This window comes from Pleuronectes platessa, chromosome 1 (assembly GCF_947347685.1).
Source record: "Pleuronectes platessa chromosome 1, fPlePla1.1, whole genome shotgun sequence".
Lineage (NCBI taxonomy): Eukaryota > Metazoa > Chordata > Actinopteri > Pleuronectiformes > Pleuronectidae > Pleuronectes > Pleuronectes platessa.
Window position 1 is genome coordinate 30734975 of NC_070626.1, and position 19067 is coordinate 30754041.

The following is a 19067-nucleotide window of genomic DNA, read 5'->3' on the forward strand; positions in this document are numbered from 1 at the left end:
TGTGACATTTTAAATATTCAGCTACTTGTTAAAACACATCTGAGTTCAGTTCTGGATTTCCTAAACTGATCTTCAGGACAGAGACCGGGTTCAAATAATATATTTTTACTCAATCAGGACTCGTTTTTAGTCCAACATGTCTGATTTCATATTTATCTTCACTGTTATGAGTCTGTGCTCACATTAATATGTGTCTGTTATTTTCACACATGAACTCGGTTTAATTATTTTTCCAGGTTATGGAGCTGCAGACTGTCAGAGATCAGCTGTTCTTCTTTGGCTACAGCTCTGAGGTCAAACCCCTCTCATCTGAGAGAACTGGATCTGAGTAGAAACAACAACCTGCAGGACTCAGGAGTGAAGGAGCTGTGTGGTTTTCTACAGAGTCCAACCTGTCGACTGGAGACTCTGAGGTCAGTTCACTGACTGACTTTTGTAGATCTCATATCTATAATACAGCATTTATACCCAATTGATCTTATTTAATTATAATTTAACACAATTCCTCTTCATACATAACTTGAATCAATTCATTAATTATCTGTGACATTTAAAATATTCAGCTACTTATTAAAACACTGAGTATAGTTCTTGATTTCCTAAACTGATCTGCAGGACAGAGACCAGGTCCAAATAATCTATTTTTACTGAATCAGGACTCGTTTTTAGTCCAACATGTCTGATTTCATATTTATCTTCCATGTTATGAGTCTGTGCTTACATTAATATGTGTCTGTTATTTTCAAACATAAACTCAGTTTAATTTAGATTTAAGTTTTATCCTTTATTCAGGTTGGTGTACTGCAGTCTGTCAGAGATCAGCTGTTCTTCTCTGGCTTCAGCTCTGAGGTCAAACCCCGCTCATCTGAGAGAGCTGGATCTGAGACTCAACGACCTGCAGGACTCAGGAGTGAAGGAGCTGCTTGATCTACAGCAGAGTCCAACCTGTCGACTGGAGACTCTGAGGTCAGTAGATGGTTGGAGTCAGTCCAAGCTGCTTTCATCAGTATTTTACTAAACAAAGTCAGTATCACAGATTCAGGGTCTGTGCTACCAAGCAGGATTTGTGGTTATCAGGTTAACTTCAGGTTTAGTTTTTTCAGTTCTACGAAGCTCGTCCACTTCTTATTGAGGTAAATCACCATGGTAACTTCTGATGAACGGCTAACCTGCTCCAGGTTAAGTTGGAGATCAACCCGTATAGAAGCACCGGCCACTGACCACAGTGACTCTCCACTGTTGTGTGGTGCACACTCTCCTTAAAGGGACGGATAAGGGAAATTTAAATCAACATCTGGTTGGTTCAGTTGATCTCTAACTCACCCAGAACATCTCAATCTCTCCAGACTCATCCTGTCACCAAAACACCAGATGACCTCAGTCAGCTTCCTGAAGACAGGTCCATGTGTTTCTATTGAGTAGTTATGTCAGAGGTTTCCACCACAGTGTTTGTCCTCAGAGACAGTGAGACAGTGTGTCCTCAGCGTCAGTATGTGTCCTCAGAGACAGTGTCTGTCCTCAGAGTCAATGAGACAGTGTGTGTCCTCAGAGACAGTGCAACAGTTTGTGTCCTCAGAGACATTGTGTGTCCTAAGAGACATTGAGACAGTGTGTGTCCTCAGAGACAGTGTGTGTCCTCAGAGTCAGTGAGACAGTGTGTGTCCTCAGAGACAGTCTGTGTCCTCAGAGTCATTCTGTGTGTCTTCAGTTACAGTGTGTGTCCTCAAAGACAGTGTGTGTCTTCAGAGTCAGTGAGACAATGTGTGTCCTCAGAGACAGTGTGTGTCCTCAGAGACAGTGAGACAGTGTGTCCTCAGAGTCAGTTAGACAATGTGTGTCTTCAGAGACAGTGAATCAGTGTCTGTCCTCGATGACAGTGTCTTAACTTAACGAGTTGATAAACTGTCCATGGCTGTGATTGGTCATACACAGTAAACACGCCCCTTTTATGTGCACGGTCAGATCTCGTTGAGGGAAACGTTGAGTTAACTTAACGAGTCGATAACCAGCGTCATGTGACCACATAAGGCCGGCGCATGCTTCTGCGGCTTTTCACGCAGCTGTGTCGACGGACACGTTTTAACTTATGCTTCTCCAAGTGTTGCACGTGCTGCAGAGCACATCACCGCCAGAACACTAGACAGAGTAACGTTTTTTGTCGAAGAAGACCTTAGAGACGCCTACTTTGTGTGTGGCAGTCGTTGTCGACTGTTTATTTACATCGCCACTGCTGATCCTCATAGCCTTTTTCTGGCGGACAAATTTGTCCCTGACCTTCCTCCACAGCTTTGTGGTCATACTAGGGCTGAACGATTTGGGAAAATAATCAAATTGCGATTTTTTTACCCCAAATATTGCGATTTAATATGCGATTTTTTTTTATTTTATCCCCCCCCCCCAAAAAAAACGTAATGAATGATTTAAATATGACCAACACAATATTAGACACATTTACTGTACAATATTCTTTATTTATTTAACTGCTCATTACAGAAACAAGAACAACAATCAGTGTGCATTTAAGTAATTTAATCAAAGTCATTGTAAGTATAAATACAAGCCATGCACTTTTTAAAACCTGTGTGCAAAATTTACCATCTTGAGAATTTTTTTTTTTTTTATTATAGGTGTCTTACTGCTCCCAAGTCAGTAACATTTCCAGTGTTGGGAAGGATACTTTCAAAACGTATTCCGTTACAGAATACAGAATTTAGCCCAAAAATGTAATCTGTAATGTATTCCGTTATATTAACTAATCTGAGTAACGTATTCTGACTACTTGGATTACTTCTACATTGAATTGCATTTCATAAGTGTAGGAATGCTGCGTTGTTATAGTCAGTGGAGCAGCAGCAGTTTATGCCCTCTCTCCGCGGAAGCGGCGGGCCAGCTGGATGCGCTGGAAGGGCAGCTCGCGGATCAGCAGCTCTGTAGATTCCTGTTCATGTCTTGGTGGTCGTGCAGCGGTGTGGAGGGGCCGGGCCTCAGCAGGATCACCTCCATGCTGAACACCTTCGTCTCGCAGATGTGCATGCAGGTGACCAGGGGGTCAATCGTTCAGCCCTAGGTCATACTTTCGGATCTCTTCTACCAAACGCTCTTGTATTTGGTCAATATTCGTTCTTCTAAATCTTCCGTGGTTTCTGCCGGTATTATGGGGCATGAAAACGCAAATGTGACTCCGGAAAAGATGTAGTTAGCAGACCAATCACAGCCTTGCGGGCTGCGTGAGGCTTGAGTAGCTTTGTCGTATAGTTACAAAAATGTTGCGACGCACGCAAGCATGCAAGGGGCTCTTGCGCGTCTCTGAAAACGCAGAAGCATGCGCCGCCTTTGGACAGAGACACAGAGAGACAACAGTCAGCCAATCAGACGAGCCACAAGCCGCTTGGGATCATTTTATTGTTGACGTGAAGACGACAGTTGTTGTTTTCATGTGAACAGGAAATGAAGCTGGACCACAGCATACAGCCTCACACGAGGGACAGGGACGGTGTCGTCTTCATCTGATCTGAGACAGTTTGTCCTCTCACTTCATCAGTGAAGATCTGATCAGGTGGATCTTTGTCACAGCTCTGAGATCAGTGGGACTGAAACCTCTACTCATCAGCATGGTAACCAGGAGCTCTTTATACAGAGCAGGGGTCGGAGTTATAACCGTTGCGTACGCACAAAACGGGGCCTGAAACGTGCGTACGCCACTGCTCACGCCAAAGTTGGGATTTATAAAAACGAACTTGGCGGGAAAATGTGCGTACTTCTAAGCAAACTCTGACCCATGCGTATGAACGTTTTGGAGACGGGAAAGTGGCGATGCAGACATGAGGTGTTGAACTGAAGCAGATTATTGATCCACTTCATCATTTACATTAAAACCAACATCTTAGTTTTGCTCGCGTCACATATCTGCTCCACCCGATCTTTTTAATTTAAAAATATATAAAACAATTTACAGCAAATTACGTTCAGATTCTATTTAACAGTGGAGTTACAGAGTCATTAATAGTTTTTAATAATATCTTCTAACACAGTGCGTGTATCATCAAATCACTGCAGTGAACGTGACCGTGCCACAGAGCGCACAGGAGATCACTTAAGAAATGAAGAGTGTAACTGTTGCCACTATATTACTTAAATATGTTGTAAAGGTTTTCCAATGTATATTTTGTATTTGTATATAGCATTACTGTGTAATTAGAGATAAGACTTTTATTTTGAAGCCTCAGCTGAGCTGCTTGTTTTGATAAGGACTTATGTTAAGTTGTATACGAGAAGATAAGAAGATTCCTTTTCAGAGCATGCAGCCAACGAGGTATTTTGTCTGTTTGTTATTTACTATAACCTTGACTGTAATTATTGATACTGTGTTTGCTAACTAGCTAACGTTATATTTTATGTCTTTGTTACCGTGTATAACCTAGTTTTCACGGTTTGATGTGGAGAACAAGACTTCATTAAAAACCTGTAGAGGAAACCATTTGCTGTCTGACACAAAGACACTTTCCAAATAATATCCCAGTGGAGGTGAGGATCCACAGATGTGAGGGAATCGGTCTGATGCTCTAAACAAATAAATACTGCCGTGACAGTGGTGCGGGGTTCTGCGTGATGTGTGCATGTGACTGGAAGGACGAGGAGGAAGCGAGGGTTCAGCGATTTCTGATCTCACACATTGTGTTATCCACAGCAGCGGCAGAGTGTCAGTGTATTTTCTTTATTAGTGACATCACTGCTGTTCCATAAAATCGCTCTTCACCTCACTAACGAACACCTCGATGTCAGTGTCAGAAAGTTTCACTTCCTCTTCACATCGCTTGATGCCGTGTCTCCGTCAGGACTCACGGTGGAAACCCATTGGTCAGCGGCATCATTTAATATTTGTGCCGTGCTTTGCATTGACCATTCATGGTTGAAGGTGGGCGTGTGGAGGGCGGATTTGGAGGCAGATCCACGTACGAATGTTTCCAGGTGGACTGTGAACATTGCGTTCAGGTGTGCGTGCGCACGGTTTTATAAATCGGAATTAGCTTTGGCCAACGCCATTTCCGGCTTTTGTGCGTACGCACACTTTTAGTAAGAATTCTACGCACTCTTTTATAAATCCGACCCCAGAACTTCTGCTGAGGTCCATCTGTCTCCTCTGGTCCCAGTTTGTCAGAAGCAGATGTTCATCAACACACAGTGAAACATGGCTTCACCTGTAACAGCAGTAAATCCACCTCTCAGGTGTCCACTCTGCACTTTGACATGCAGAGGACACACACTGAGCTCTTAGCGTGTTCATTCCAACACGTGAACATGAAGCAGAGAGGAAGCTGCTCCACCTCTGAACAGGACTGAAGTCCCTGCTGCTCTTTCTACTGGATGTGCTGCATCACTGACTCACAGCTGATGATGTGAGTCTCTGTAACACTGATGTCTTCTTCTCTCAACAGGTGGAGGTGGCAGGACTGAGGCTGAAGCAGCAGCAGCTTGTGTGTAGAGCGGCTCTGACTGGGCCTTGTTACTGGGAGGCAGAGTGGAGACAGAGCTCCAGAGGAATCAGAGGAGATGTTTGTAATATGTAACTTCACCACTAGATGGCCGTCGCTACCAATTGTGTTTATACGCGTGAAGAATGTGTTTATTGAAATGACACAACACCAACAGAATATATAAACCCTCTGTAAAGAGTCACATACAGTGTATTTAACTTTGCCTTTGTTATTGTCCACCTTTGTCTCTCAGTATATATCCATGTGTGCATAACCACATTCTGTGTATATGTTTGTTTATGATCATAAAGCTCCTGGATTCACGTCACAGATTGATTTAGTTCCACACAAAGTTAAATACATTTAAATCTCTTTGAGTTTAAAAATCTGAGTTTTGTCTTTGAAACAAACGATTAAAACTCTGGACTTAAAAACTGGACGTTTTCATTTCTGCATCAGGTGCAGAGCAGTGGTTGCTTTTCTACTCTTTGACCCACAGGTGGCGCTGCAGTATAACAGCAGCACATCCCAGTCAAAGCCTTTATATTCTGTCTATGACAGAAAGTGTCTTAGAGATGATGTCCTCATTCAGTGGACATTTTGGGTCTGTTGTGTTGAACAGTTTGTGTTATTTTGTGGAGACACTTGTCTCAACATGATGGTTTCACTTCATGTTCAAGCCCGTCTCAGTTCTTTGAGACTTCAGGATAAGAAATGTTTGACAGAGTCAGTTCCTGACAGGCTCAAGTTCTCACTGTGTGGAGAGGTCATCATGTGACTTTGTTATGATCATCAACACACGTGTGTCTGATCCATACATTTATCTTTTATTAAACGATATCAAACAAAACTATTTAAATTCAAACACACAAAAAGAAGAATCTATTCTAATCTGCAGCTGTTTCACAAGATGTTCATTCACTACGTGGTTTCAGGTTTAGATTAACCTCTAACAGGTTTTGACTGTCGGTCTGGCAAAAACAAAACAAAAAAACAATTTGAATATGTCAACTTGATTTAGGGAATGATGATTGGACATATTTCATCATATTCTGACCTGTGACTCAATGAAAAATTTATAAATTATTATGTAAAATAACTTCCAGACCACGACAGGCACCGGGTCATTTCCCCAGGACCTGAGCTGTGTTTTGTACGTTGGAGCTCAACTCACTGCAAATTAGGAAAAACACACACAAACAGATAATAGTTCTTTGTGTTTTAAATCTATTTGCATGTGTTTCCTCTGGTTTTGACTCTGAGGTGAGCAGGGAACTAAAGACGGATCCTTCATGATCCTTCACTCACCTGAGAGACAAAGCCTTGAACAATCCTCGTGTCAACATCTGAACCAAACACATTAATCTACCAAATCAAATTCAGCCTCTTTCAGACGCTCGTTCATTTCAATCTGAGCAGAAATGTGAATAAAATACTGAGTCTGACTCGAATGTTCCCGCGCTGCTGCTCAGACGCGGGAGGACTTCCGGCGCCTGCGTCGTGACGTGGGTGGCGGGAGTTGTGACGCGGCGTTTCCTTGTTTTCAACGCAGCGCGGGAGATTGTGCAGGAGGAGAAGACAGCTGAGAGAAGAAGAAGAAGAAGGAGAAGAAGAAGAAGAAGAAGAAGAAGAGAGTTGTAAGTTCTCATGCTTATTCCTCACATCAGAAAGTCTCAGATTCAGCTGATCTCCCGTCAGATCCGCGCTGTGTTGTGTCTCTGACTCGTGTTTAACGTGTGTGTCTGTGTGTGTCCGTGTGTGTCCGTGTGTGTCTCAGTTTGTGGAGGAATAATCAAAATGCCGTGTGAGAGGAAGCCGATGCGCTACGGTCACTCCGAGGGACACACCGAGGTCTGCTTCGATGAGCACGGGAGGTGAGTGGGACGAGGACCGAGGACAAGGAGGAAGACATCCGACCCAGAGCTCCAGAGTTTATTAAAGTGAAGGAGCCTGCTCCTTTAACACATCAGTTTGTTATAGATCATAAAACTTTCCTTTATTAGACCCGCAATGAGGGAAATATGCAATATTACAGATATCAAGAGTCAGAAACAGGCACCAGGAAGTAAAACAACACTGAAGTGTGAATAAACAGTGAGATGAAGCATCGTAGAGTTCAGTTTGTGTAGTCATTGTGTTGCTGCTTGACACAATGAGAGGGATCATACATTTAAATAAAACAAAGCATAATGATATATATTAAGAGAAGAACATAAATGCCATGCCTTATATGTATTTGTGGAGGAATAATACAAATGACCAGTGAAGCTCTGAGCTGAGGGAACTCCCCCGACTTCAACTAACCCACAGTTCACTTGGATATTTAACATCTGGAGAAGTGCGTCAGAGCTTTTGGATGAAGTTGATGAAATAATCTGAAAAGGCTAAGTCAATGTTTTCCTGCTCCTCTCTCTCTCAGGTTCATCGTCACCTGTGGAAACGATGGAGATGTTCGGATATGGGAGAGTCTGGATGACGACGACCCCAAGTTCATCACCGTGGGAGAGAAGGCGTACTCCCTGGCCCTGAAGGTCGGTGTCCGCCGCCCGCCTGCACATCTGGCTGCTGCTGCTGATGTGACGCGAGTGTTGTAATGATGTTCCTCCGTCCACAGAACGGGAAGCTGGTGACGGCGAGCTCCAACAACACGGTGCAGATCCACACGTTCCCCGAGGGCGAGCCCGATGGGATCCTGACCCGGTTCACCACCAACGCCACGCACGTCACCTTCAACAGCAGCGGCTCCAGGGTCGCCGCCGGGTCCAGGTACTAGATGATCACTGACTCGGAAAAACAGAATCAGCAAGAACCAGAGGAGAAGTGTGGTGATGAACCAACACCCTCAATGGGAAACAACATCATTAGTTCTGGTGGGATTTGTTTATGTGTCCAGAACATGATGCTGTTTAAAACCACGTTTTTTCTTTTGCTCGGTGCTGGTTGACCCTCTTTTTACTGGTTTCCATCTAAAAACGGCAAAGCTGAGTCAAAACCAGCGGCTGAATGAAGTCAGGCGTGGCTGAACTGCATCGTGGTTGAGTTGTGTAGCTCTGTTGTCGTCCTGCTGAGGATTTGAGATTGTGTGACGGGGTTCAGAACCACAATCTTATCTGGTTTCAACGAAAACCCTAATTTGCAAAATCTTCATTTTATCTTTTCTGGGCTGTAATCCTGAGTGAGTGGGAACATGTTGTGTTCCCAGAATCTTCCGTTGTGAGGTTTTCAGGTGACCGGGCAGATACCCCCCCCCCCCCCCCCCCCCCCGGTGATCTGATATCCGTGCTGGAAGACGAGCTCATGTCAGTTTCACTTTGTCAAACCGTGCACGTTCATCCGCTTCCGGCGTCTCCTGTGGCGGACGCTGTCGTGCGTAACGTGTCTGTTGTGTTCACTGGTGTGTGTGTGTGTGTGTGTGTACCACGACTAACCCACACCGGGATCCGGTGTTGTTGTTGTAGCGCAGGATGTTGTTTCCAGCTCGCAGGCGCGGCAGCACTTTGGATTGAGTTCACGATTAGTCCTGATTGGAGATAAATGTTTGTCGTCTGCCAGAATCAATTTGATCGCAGCCATGAAAGCAGCGAGCGCCGTATCGATGCTGCCATTTCCACACTGGTAATTTCTGTTGTGGTATTGATTGATAAAGATCCAGGCATCTGAGGGCGTCACGGGGGATTTGGCATTCTGGAAGAGATAAGGGTCGATTCCACAATTTGCCCCCCCCGGTGTTGTTTGAAGCCGACGCCCTTTCTGGTTCAGCCGCCACTCGCTGGCTGTTAATCTCGTGTTTAAAGGGACGACCCCTGTACACGGCCATGTTCATTCAGTTGTGTCCCCCTGTCTCCCTCAGCGACTTCATGGTCAAGGTGGTGGAGGTGTCGGACAGCAGCCAGCAGAAGACGCTGCGGGGACACGAGGCGCCGGTCCTCAGCGTCACCTTTGACCCCAAAGAGGATTTTCTGGTGAGTCACTCTTCTCCCTGGAGGCGGAGATTCAACACCGTCGGTTCGATTGTGAAGAGTTTGGTCTCAAATTGACTCGTGTAAACCTCAAATACACAAACTAGATTGAAACTGCGAGATGATGGCATCTAACAAAAGTACATTTACTTCATTACTGTACTTCATTATATTTATTTTCAGGTGCATTTCCTCCTCCACATTTATAAACATCTGTACTTACCTTAAATTGAGTAATTGGTCGGCTGATCCAATCAGAGCAGGCCTGGGACAATAGAACCCGCCCGCTTCACTAGACAAGTACTTTCACATGTGATACATTAAGTTTATTTAGTGTAGTTTTTAAGTAGAGACGTCAACATGGTTCTTTTATCATAGTACTTTTTGACCTTTTACTTGTACATTTACTTGTGTAAAACACTTCATCACTGTGTGAATCTAATAATCTTCCAACTCAGCGATGAATCAGCTCAGTTTTGTTTTGCTAATGAAACTGAAACCAGCTCATACACAACTTTGTGTGTTTATCTTCCTCCCTGTGAAACTCTGCCAGGCGTCTTCCAGCTGTGACGGTTCTGTGGTCGTCTGGAACATCGAGGAGCAGGTACATCAACGTTTTACCATCTCTCACACAAAGATCTGTTTGTAAAAATGTCCCTGCACCTCACCCGTCCTCCGTGTGTCCTCAGACTCAGGTGATCAGCTGGCCTCTGCTGCAGAAGACCAACGACGTCAGTAATGCAAAGTCTCTGTGTCGGCTGGCGTGGCAGCCCCGGGGGGGAAAGGTCAGTGACCGTGTGACTGGTTCTCTGTGGTCGGCTGGTTGACAGAAGCTGGTGTCTCCCACTGCAAAATAACAAAACACTGTTTGTGTGTGAACTCAGTTTCTGGCAGTTCCTGTCGACACCAAGGTTCACCTGTACGAGCGAGGGACCTGGGAGCATGTGAGCACTCTGTGTGACGACCTGCTCACTCAGGTGAGACACACACACACACACACACACACAGACACACACACAATGTTCAATTCTCTGACGGCTGTTAGAATGTTTTTTTTATGTGAGTGATTCCTTGAAAAAAGCCTAAAACACTAAGTTTGACAAGTTTAACGGCCGATTGTGAAAGTCTGTGTTTTTAAATGATCAGCAGAACTTAAGGTTCACTTCATCGCCGCCCGGTGACAAATGTCTCCGCTCTGTCTCTTCATGTTATTTGACTTGTCCCTGCAGCCCGTCAACGTGGTGGCCTGGTCCCCGTGTGGACAGTTCCTGGCAGCCGGCAGCGTGGGGGGTGCACTGACGCTGTGGGACGTGAACAGCAAACTGTGTGTGGAGAGGTGAGTCACCAGGTTGTTGTTGACCTGTTGAAGGAGACGTGAAGATTCAGGTTCATTCCAGTGACCGTCTTGTCTTCTGTGTTCAGGCAGAAGCATGAGAAGGGCTTCACGGTGTGCGGTCTGGCCTGGCACCCGTCCGGCGCTCAGATCGCCTACACGGACACCGAGGGCTGCCTGGGTCTGCTGGACGGACTCAGCGTCTCCACGGCCGACACCAGCGCCCTGAAGGTAACACACGATGTCCTGTAGAAGTTGTGATTCTCAGGGTTTCTGTCCCACCGTTGTCTTCATGGTTTCTGCCCCTGGACCTTCAGGCTGCGGTGAACAAACCAGTTAAAGACTACGACGCCCTGTTCGATGATGATGATGACGACCGGGTCCTGGACGAAGGACTGAGCGACACCAACTCCCCGGTGAAGAGACACGTCGCAGTGGACGAAGACGATGATGAAGACGATGTCCTCATTCCCTCGACTGGACGCGTCCGGAACCGAGGAGCGATCCTGGACGACGAGAACTCGCTGGGTCAGTGGATGAGGTTTCATCACAGATAGAGAGGGGGGGTGGGGGGGAGGAGGGGATTGAATTTCCTGTATTTTAAAACCTCCATCTTTGCTTGCACGTCTTCATCAGACACAGGATCCCTGAAGCTCGGTCCGGACACGTTCAGGGACGATGACGACGACACGGGCGGCGCCGTGGTTCCTCGGTCGGTGGCCCTGGCGCCCCCCCGCCCCGTCTACGAGGGTCCGATGCCCAGTGCTCCTCAGAAGGCCTTTCAGCCGGGCTCCACCCCCGCACACCTCACGCACCGCTTCATGGTAGGAGACACGAGCAGTTTAATTTAACAGTTTAACGTAAATAGAACGTGAGGTTTTAATAATCATAACGTCCTCACACTCAGATGTGGAACTCGGTGGGAATCGTGCGCGGCTACAACGACGAGCAGGACAACGCCGTCGACGTGGAGTTCCACGACACGGCCGTGCACCACGCCATGCACCTCACCAACTCCCTGGGTCACACCATGGCTGATATTTCCCAGGAGGCCGTGCTGCTGGCCTGCACCAGCACAGACGAGCTTGCCAGGTACCCCCCCCCCCCTCCACCCACCCTGCTCTCTCAGATTTAAATGTCTGTGAGTTGTTTGATCAGATCCTTGAAGCTGCTCCTCTCTCTCCTCAGTAAGCTGCAGTGCCTCCACTTCTCGTCGTGGGACACCAATAAGGAGTGGATGGTGGACCTGCCGCCGGGGGAGGACGCCCGGGCGCTGTGTCTGGGGGGGGGCTGGGCGGCGGTCGCCACCAGCACGCTGATGCTCCGGCTCTTCTCCATCGGAGGTGTTCAGAGGGACGTCTTCAGTCTCCCAGGACCGGTGGTGTGCATGGTCGCACACGGAGAGCAGCTGCTTATCGTCTACCACCGGGGTTAGACACACACACACACACACACACACACACACACACTCTCCACCTGCTCTCAACAAATAATAAAGTAGAAGCTCTAATTGTTTACATGTGTCAAATCTGAGAATCCCTGGACGCACCTCAGAGGAGACACACAGCTGTGACCTCACGTCTGTCCCGTCCAATCAAATTCAATTATGTCCCTTTCTAACACTGACTGGACAGGAAGACGATGCTTTTATATTGGAGCCATGGAACTGATGCATGGTCTGACAAAAAAATACTGTTGTCAATTTGATAAATTATTTTAAATTGTCCAAAATCCACTCGTTCCAGACTGTTAAGAAATTGTCTTGTGTGATGGTGAACAGAATATTTTAACACTTTTATTATAACAATGTAAAGAAATGTTCACACTGGAGCCCGACTGTTTGCCGATATGAAAATTCAAATTTAACAGAATTAGATATCATTCCTCAATTACATTACTCTGTCGTAAGGGTAATTTGATAAAGACATCTTAGGAATCATTACTAAATATGTGTCTGTACATATCGGCCAACATCTGAATCTATAATCTCAACTGTCCAGTCCTTCACATGGGTCAGGCTCTACCTCTTTATATTTAATCACTATGGTCAATTAAGGGTTTAATTAAGACTTGAGATGTGTCACACTTTAGTTCATATCATTTTATTAATGTCTTCTAAGTGTTCACTGTGATGGACACTTCTCCTCCAGCAGGTTTCAAGGCTCCGCCAGATATAACGCAAAGGAAATGAACAATCTAGAATTAAATGAAGTGTGTTGTCCATTAGACGTGTTTTGTGTATTAACTGAAGAATCACTCACGCTGCGGCTTGTGTTTGATTTCACGTCACCAGCGACAGGGTTCGATGGGGAGCAGGTTCTCGGAGTCCAGCTGCTGCAGTTCGGTCGCAGAAAGAGACAAATCATGAACGAGCCGCTGCCTCTGTCTCTCCGATCCCACCTGACCTGGCTCGGCTTCACTGCTGAGGGTCAGTCGGTCAACAAACAACTTTAATCACACACACACACACACACAGAATCGGGTCAATCAGAGGTGGAGCTTCTCTCCTGGATTCTAACCACCGGCTCGTGTTGTGGGTTTCCAGGCACGCCCTGCTACGTGGACTCGGACGGCGTGGTGCGGCTGCTGAACCGCTCCCTGGGAAACACGTGGACTCCAGTGTGCAACACCAGAGAGACGTGCAAGAGCAGGTCGGATCACTACTGGGTGGTCGGCGTGCACGAGAACCCTCAACAGCTCAGGTGAACGCCGCCGGGTCACCAGTTTATGTAGATGGAACATTTCTGACACAACATCAATTCAAAGTTTTTAAACATAGACGTACCAGAGCAGGTGTAGAGCAGAGCAACGTCTTTAAGTGGCTTCAGGAGTTTTAAAAGCAAACTGAATTGTTTTAGCATCGATTTAGAGGAAAACACACAACTGTTGCACGTGCACAAGAACGATCAGGTTTTTAAGTTGCTCCCTAAACGTTTGGCTGTAAATATAAAAAGTGACCGTGTCCTGAGCTTCAGATAGTTGGATGCTTTCACCTGGTCTTGATTCCTGGTGTCTTTTTATTTGGTCACCGTCCCAACCGTCTGTCCTCGTCCCCTCAGGTGTATTCCATGTAAGGGCTCCAGGTACCCCCCCACCCTGCCCAGGCCTGCTGTGGCCATCCTGCCCTTCAAGCTGCCCCTGTGTCAGACCACCACCGAGAAAGGACAGATGGAGGTAAACCCATCGAACGGGTCTGAGAAAACGTCCCAGATGCTCTGAACCGAACCATTTAAACCAGTTGGACAGAGAGTAGATACAATACAGCTGTGGACATGTTGGAATGTGGACGCACACCGCCCCGTGTCAGCCTGTCCTCTTCTGTCCTCTTCCAGGAGCAGTTCCTGCGTTCTGTCCTCTTCCACAACCACTACAGCTTCCTGTCGTCCAGCGGCTACGAGGTGGACGAGGACGGACAGAGCCGCTCCCAGAAGGAGCAGCAGGAGCTGCTGATGAAGATGTTTGCTGTGAGTGTCTGAGCCGTGGAAAACATCCACACTCGCTATTTTGATCCCTGATTTGGAAGCGGTCTCCTGATTGGTTCTCTGCCTCTTCCTCCAGTTGTCCTGTAAGCTGGAGAGGGAGTTCCGCTCCGTGGAGCTGGCGGAGCTGATGACTCACAACGTGGTGACTCTGGCCATTCGGTACGCGTCCCGGTCCCGGCGCATGGCCCTCGCCCAGCGGCTCAGCGACATGGCCATGGAGAGAGCCAACCAGATCCAGGATGAAGAGCCGGAGGCACAGGACGAGGAGCAAGAGCACAAAAGCATCAGAAGGAACTCTGGGTAATAATCAAAGTACTGATCTGTCACTCAAACTGCTGTAAAATCCTCACAGCTCATATCGGCCGGAACAGGAGGTTTCAAAGAATCTGGTTCTTTGATTAAAAGCCAAACGTTCAAGCTTCTTCTTCATAAATGACGACTCCCAGGAACGTCCAATCAGCAAGATTAGAACTTTGTCATGTGAGCTGACTGAAAACAACAAGTGTCTTCTTTGGACAGGTATGACCTGAGCGAGGTCACAGGAGGACGTCACAGCAACAGACACAATCAGGTGGAGGAAGAGGAGCAAGGACAGGAGCTCGGGGAGGAAGAGGACGGACAGGAGATGGAGACGGAGGAGACGCCAGAAAGCAGAAGACGTAAGTTCCACTTCTTTCTACGTACAGTCCGTCCTCCTCGTCTCTGAGGAAACAGAAGCTCCTCATCTTTCTGTAAAGATCTAATCTGCCACCACTCGATGTGTCCCATGTGATCCGTGTCTCTTATCGTTTAGGTCTGAATCCATTTGCCAAAGAAGCTGTTTCACCGGTGCAGCCGTCTCTGACACCAAGTGAGTAAACATCAGGAATTACACAAAGTACTAAAAACAAGTGGAACTGGGTTGAGACGCCTGTCAGTCAAACGTAACTGTTACACATGGTATGAAATCTGAGAATCGAGTATTGTGCGATTGTCAAGTATAATATTTATTATTCTCGTGTACAGTATCAGACGAGTTTATTCATGTGGAAGTTGTGAGTTCTCCGAGATCATGTCAGATCAGTTACAGCAGCCTCTAGTGGTCATGATTAAAAACACGGTTTAGTTATTGTTTGTTTAAATATCTTAAATCTGAACGTTCACCTGATTTCACTCATTTGTTTTCCAGTTGGTAAAGTAGGACGTGCAAATCCCTTCAAGGTAAGAGCCGGAGTTTCCCCCATTATGGACAAAAAAATTCATAAAATGTCTCCTGCAAAGGACATGAGGACTTTTTTTACTGCTGGCGAGTGTCTACAAAAATCTGATTTATAGATAAATCTTCAGTTATCAGGAGAAATAAATCACGTTCAATATTCTCTGAGTCTGAACTGTGTCTCGATGAACCTCTCGGGAACTTGACATGTAAACACATTCTATTGAAATGGTTCCAGGTCTTTGGATCGGGGAAAGCGTCGGCTTCGTCCGGTCAGAGTCGAGGGACCAACATCCTGGACAACATGACGTCCAGCAGGAAGTCGGCTCCGCCCGGCCTCTCTGCAGGGAAACCCGGCAAAAGTCCCGTCCTCAAACCTCTGGCCCCGAGACCCAAGTCCAAGGTATCGTTAAGTTCAGAAGACGATTGAACTCGTGCACGTCGTTCATCAGACTGCATTGTCGACCTGGAGACATTAACCCTCTTCCCACTGCAGACCCAGTCCACCCTGCTCCAGATGACCGGCACAAAAACAGCCAATAAGAAGCCTCAGGGGAACACGGAGCCGGCGGCGGATCAGAGGAAACAAGCCGAGGTCCCGCCCCCCGCCTCGCCGGCAGATCACACCGACAACAAGAGGTCAGATAGGATTCAAGCCTCTGAAGTCAAATCACAGATTCCTCTGTCGCGTTAGCACGTTCTTTATAAACGGCTGTGGTTTCTCTCCAGACCCAAGACGGGGTTCCAGCTCTGGCTGGAGGAGAACAGGAAGAGCATCGTGTTCGACCAGCCGGACATGGAGGAGACGGACGTGATCAAAGAGGCCATGGGACGCTTCAGGACGATGTCCGCAGAGGACCGACTGGTAGGACATTACAATGAAATGACTTCTGGACGTTTGTAAAGGTGTTAAAGTTACCAGCTGCAGAAACCAGCTGTGAACACAACTCTGACATCACATTTCTACAAACAATCCTTAAACAACACTTCCATTTCTTCTCCGTGCCCGTTGACGGGGACAGACGGATGCAGACCTGGACTCGGGCTGAGAGAGACAGACTCTTAGATGTCCCCCACCACAGCACATTTAAAAAATCTGCTTCATACTCCTTTATTCATTTCTCATCTTTTCCCTCAGAGGATGTCTCTGTTCTAAGATGAGCTGTTTTCAGTTCGTCCTGTTTCCACTGAAGAGACAATCGATCTGTGAACCCGTCAGTTTAGAGACATGAGGAAAATCATTTGTATACGATAAACTATCGGGTTTGACAAACCCAATTCCCCCCCCCGAACGTCCCGGTTAATGATGTGAGCTGTGGTCGTGTCTCGGTGACGAGGCGCCTCATCCTCTCGGCCACCTGAGCGCTAGCAGACGTCAATCTGTGGGTTTCTGTAGTGGCTCGCTCCTGACCCTGCATACATCAAGACTCTCAGCACAGAGCCGGCGACACTGGACAGAGCAGAGGAAGAGGATGTGAGCCGACGGGGGAGGATGGGGGGGGGGGGGGAGACGGACGCCTGTTGCCTGGGAACCCTGTCGAGTGTGTTTTGGCAGCGAGGGCACAAAGCATTGATCTTATGATAATCCTGTGTGAGAGTCGCTGAGTGGGTCAGCCTGCAGCAGAAGAATCAGAACTGAACAGTTTCCAGGCGCAGGTCCAGATCAGGGATGTGTCTTCACATTAGTTCAGATTTCAGTTGATCCGGTTCTGCCTCAGAAACCAGGAGGTTCTGAACCGAATCTCCAGGAAGTCGATTCCATCTCTGTGCTGCCTCCCGGTGAGAAGCAGCTTCTGCCTGTTTCGGTTCAGACTCGTTTATTAGATGAAGACGTCTCAGAGATCGGAAGATATATTATGAACATGCATCTGCTACTAACCCGACCTTAAGATAAGATCAAATTATCCTTTGTCAGTCCCACAGCTGGGAAACTACAGCAGCAAGAGGGCGTTCAAAAATACACACCAGTAAAGTACTTATAAGTGGTGATACTTATAATAATGTAAAGAGAGAAACAAATATAAATGAGGTAAAAACGAATATATAAAGTGTTAACAGCATTATAAATTAGATCCCGGTGCAGAAAGACCTGTAGGTTCCCTAAGAGTGTGTGTGTTGTTCGTGTGTGTGTGTTGTTCGTGTGTGTGTGTTGTTCGTGTGTGTGTGTTGTTCGTGTGTGTTCATACTGGACTTCCTGATGCAGCCTCACAAATGATCATTAAAATTCAATTCCCTTTACAGTTGGTGTCTCATTTCAGTGAGAAGGTTTTTTTTAAATCACTGAAAATGTCTCTGCAGGGGAACAGTTGGTCTGAAAACCTTGTTAACGCCTTAGTGTGTGTCTGTGTGTGTTGTTTGTGTGTGTCTGTGTGTGTTGTTTGTGTGTGTGTGTGTGTGTGTTTGTGTTGCTCCTAATTACATTATTCTCTCCCAATACAATGAAATGACCAGTGAACAGTGAGACGTCACAGCTTGAACCACCTCTCGGCTCTGTGGCTGTGTGTGTGGGGTTAATGGCGGAGCTTCATTGGGTGCTGGAGGTGAAGTGTGTGTGTGTGTCTTTGTATGTGTGTGTGTATCCGCTCACTCACCAGGCCCTGGTGATTCATCCTGGCTCCATTACGTCCAGGAAAACGCTTCCTTTTGTCTCTGCCGGTGGAGAAAGGGACGGGGGGGGGGGGGATAAATAAAAGCAGGCAGAGGAGAAGAGCCAGCGGGCCGAGGAGATGCCGTCTGTCCATAGTGATTATAAGTGACAGGAGGCAATTTCCAGAGCTCACGCCTGAGTGTGTGTGTAGTCCTCGTCACGTAGGTGGCTGTTGCCTGGATGGAGACACGAGAACAATGCAGAACCATTTTGTCCTGGGCGCTAATTAACGTGTGCATTTCGTGTCCTCTCGTTTGTTCGGTGCAGTCGTGGACGGAGCGAGCGAAAGGCCAAACCGGAGACGACCTGAAGAAGAGGAAACGAGCCGGAGGAGAAGATGTGGGAAGTGAAAACGGACGAGAAGAAGCCGATGAAAGCGATGCCAAGAAGAAGAAGTCTTTGGACTCGGTCTCCAAACTCTCAGCGTTTGCCTTCAACAAAAACTGAACGTGTTCTGTTTCTCGCTGGTTAAAGGTTCGATGTGTTTTTGAGAACTGTCCGTCCTGACGTCCCTGAGAGCCTGAATCACAACGATGTGAAGGACCAGAGACTCATCAGCTCCTGAATGTGTCAGTGTTTGTGGATTTAATACTATGTTTCTAAAAAAAACTGTTACTGTTTTTTAAATTTTTGAATAAATGTAAATGTTTTGAGTTCAAATTTGGGGGATTTATTGAATCACAGCATTTTTATTGTTTCCCTTTTCCCTGCTGCCTGTCCGAAAGAACACAATGTCTCCAGGGAAGCTTTTCAAATTCAGCACAAACTATCACGTGATCTCGGATGAACTGGTTCGAGTTCAGTGGTCAGTTCACGACTCAGTTTGCATCTACTGGTCAGGTGGATCCATCTCTGTGTCGTCTGTCACTGTTCGTATACAGGTGGATTCAAAACGCACAGTTTACAACAATTAAAGTAAATAAAAACGAGTTAAAAGAGTAGAATAAACATGTAAATAAAACAGGACGTTACGACCT

The 19067-nt window shown here is 46.7% G+C and overlaps 2 protein-coding genes across 2 annotated transcripts in view; both read left to right on the top strand.

Moving 5' to 3' along the window:
- LOC128442553 (NACHT, LRR and PYD domains-containing protein 12) overlaps positions 1 to 6014 on the top strand; it is a 226845-nt gene extending 220831 nt beyond the window's left edge. The window contains exons 21-23 of the mRNA XM_053425059.1: positions 237 to 413; positions 793 to 966; positions 5436 to 6014. Of these exons, the coding sequence (XP_053281034.1) occupies positions 237 to 413; positions 793 to 966; positions 5436 to 5454 (370 nt within the window). The 3' untranslated portion in view covers positions 5455 to 6014. The remainder of the gene's footprint in view (positions 1 to 236; positions 414 to 792; positions 967 to 5435) is intronic.
- On the top strand, positions 5463 to 18750 carry wdhd1 (WD repeat and HMG-box DNA binding protein 1). The gene is made up of 27 exons (XM_053425147.1): positions 5463 to 5563; positions 7027 to 7111; positions 7252 to 7348; positions 7894 to 8005; positions 8089 to 8240; positions 9325 to 9436; positions 9987 to 10037; positions 10123 to 10218; positions 10318 to 10410; positions 10663 to 10769; positions 10856 to 10997; positions 11084 to 11294; positions 11403 to 11590; positions 11674 to 11858; positions 11955 to 12196; positions 13060 to 13194; positions 13312 to 13468; positions 13826 to 13940; positions 14099 to 14230; positions 14325 to 14548; positions 14780 to 14907; positions 15042 to 15098; positions 15417 to 15448; positions 15682 to 15846; positions 15940 to 16082; positions 16173 to 16308; positions 18358 to 18750. Exons 3-27 carry the CDS (start codon positions 7272 to 7274, stop codon positions 18535 to 18537), a joined length of 3372 nt encoding a protein of 1123 aa, XP_053281122.1. The 5' UTR covers positions 5463 to 5563; positions 7027 to 7111; positions 7252 to 7271; the 3' UTR covers positions 18538 to 18750.
- Positions 18751 to 19067: the final 317 nt, after the last annotated feature.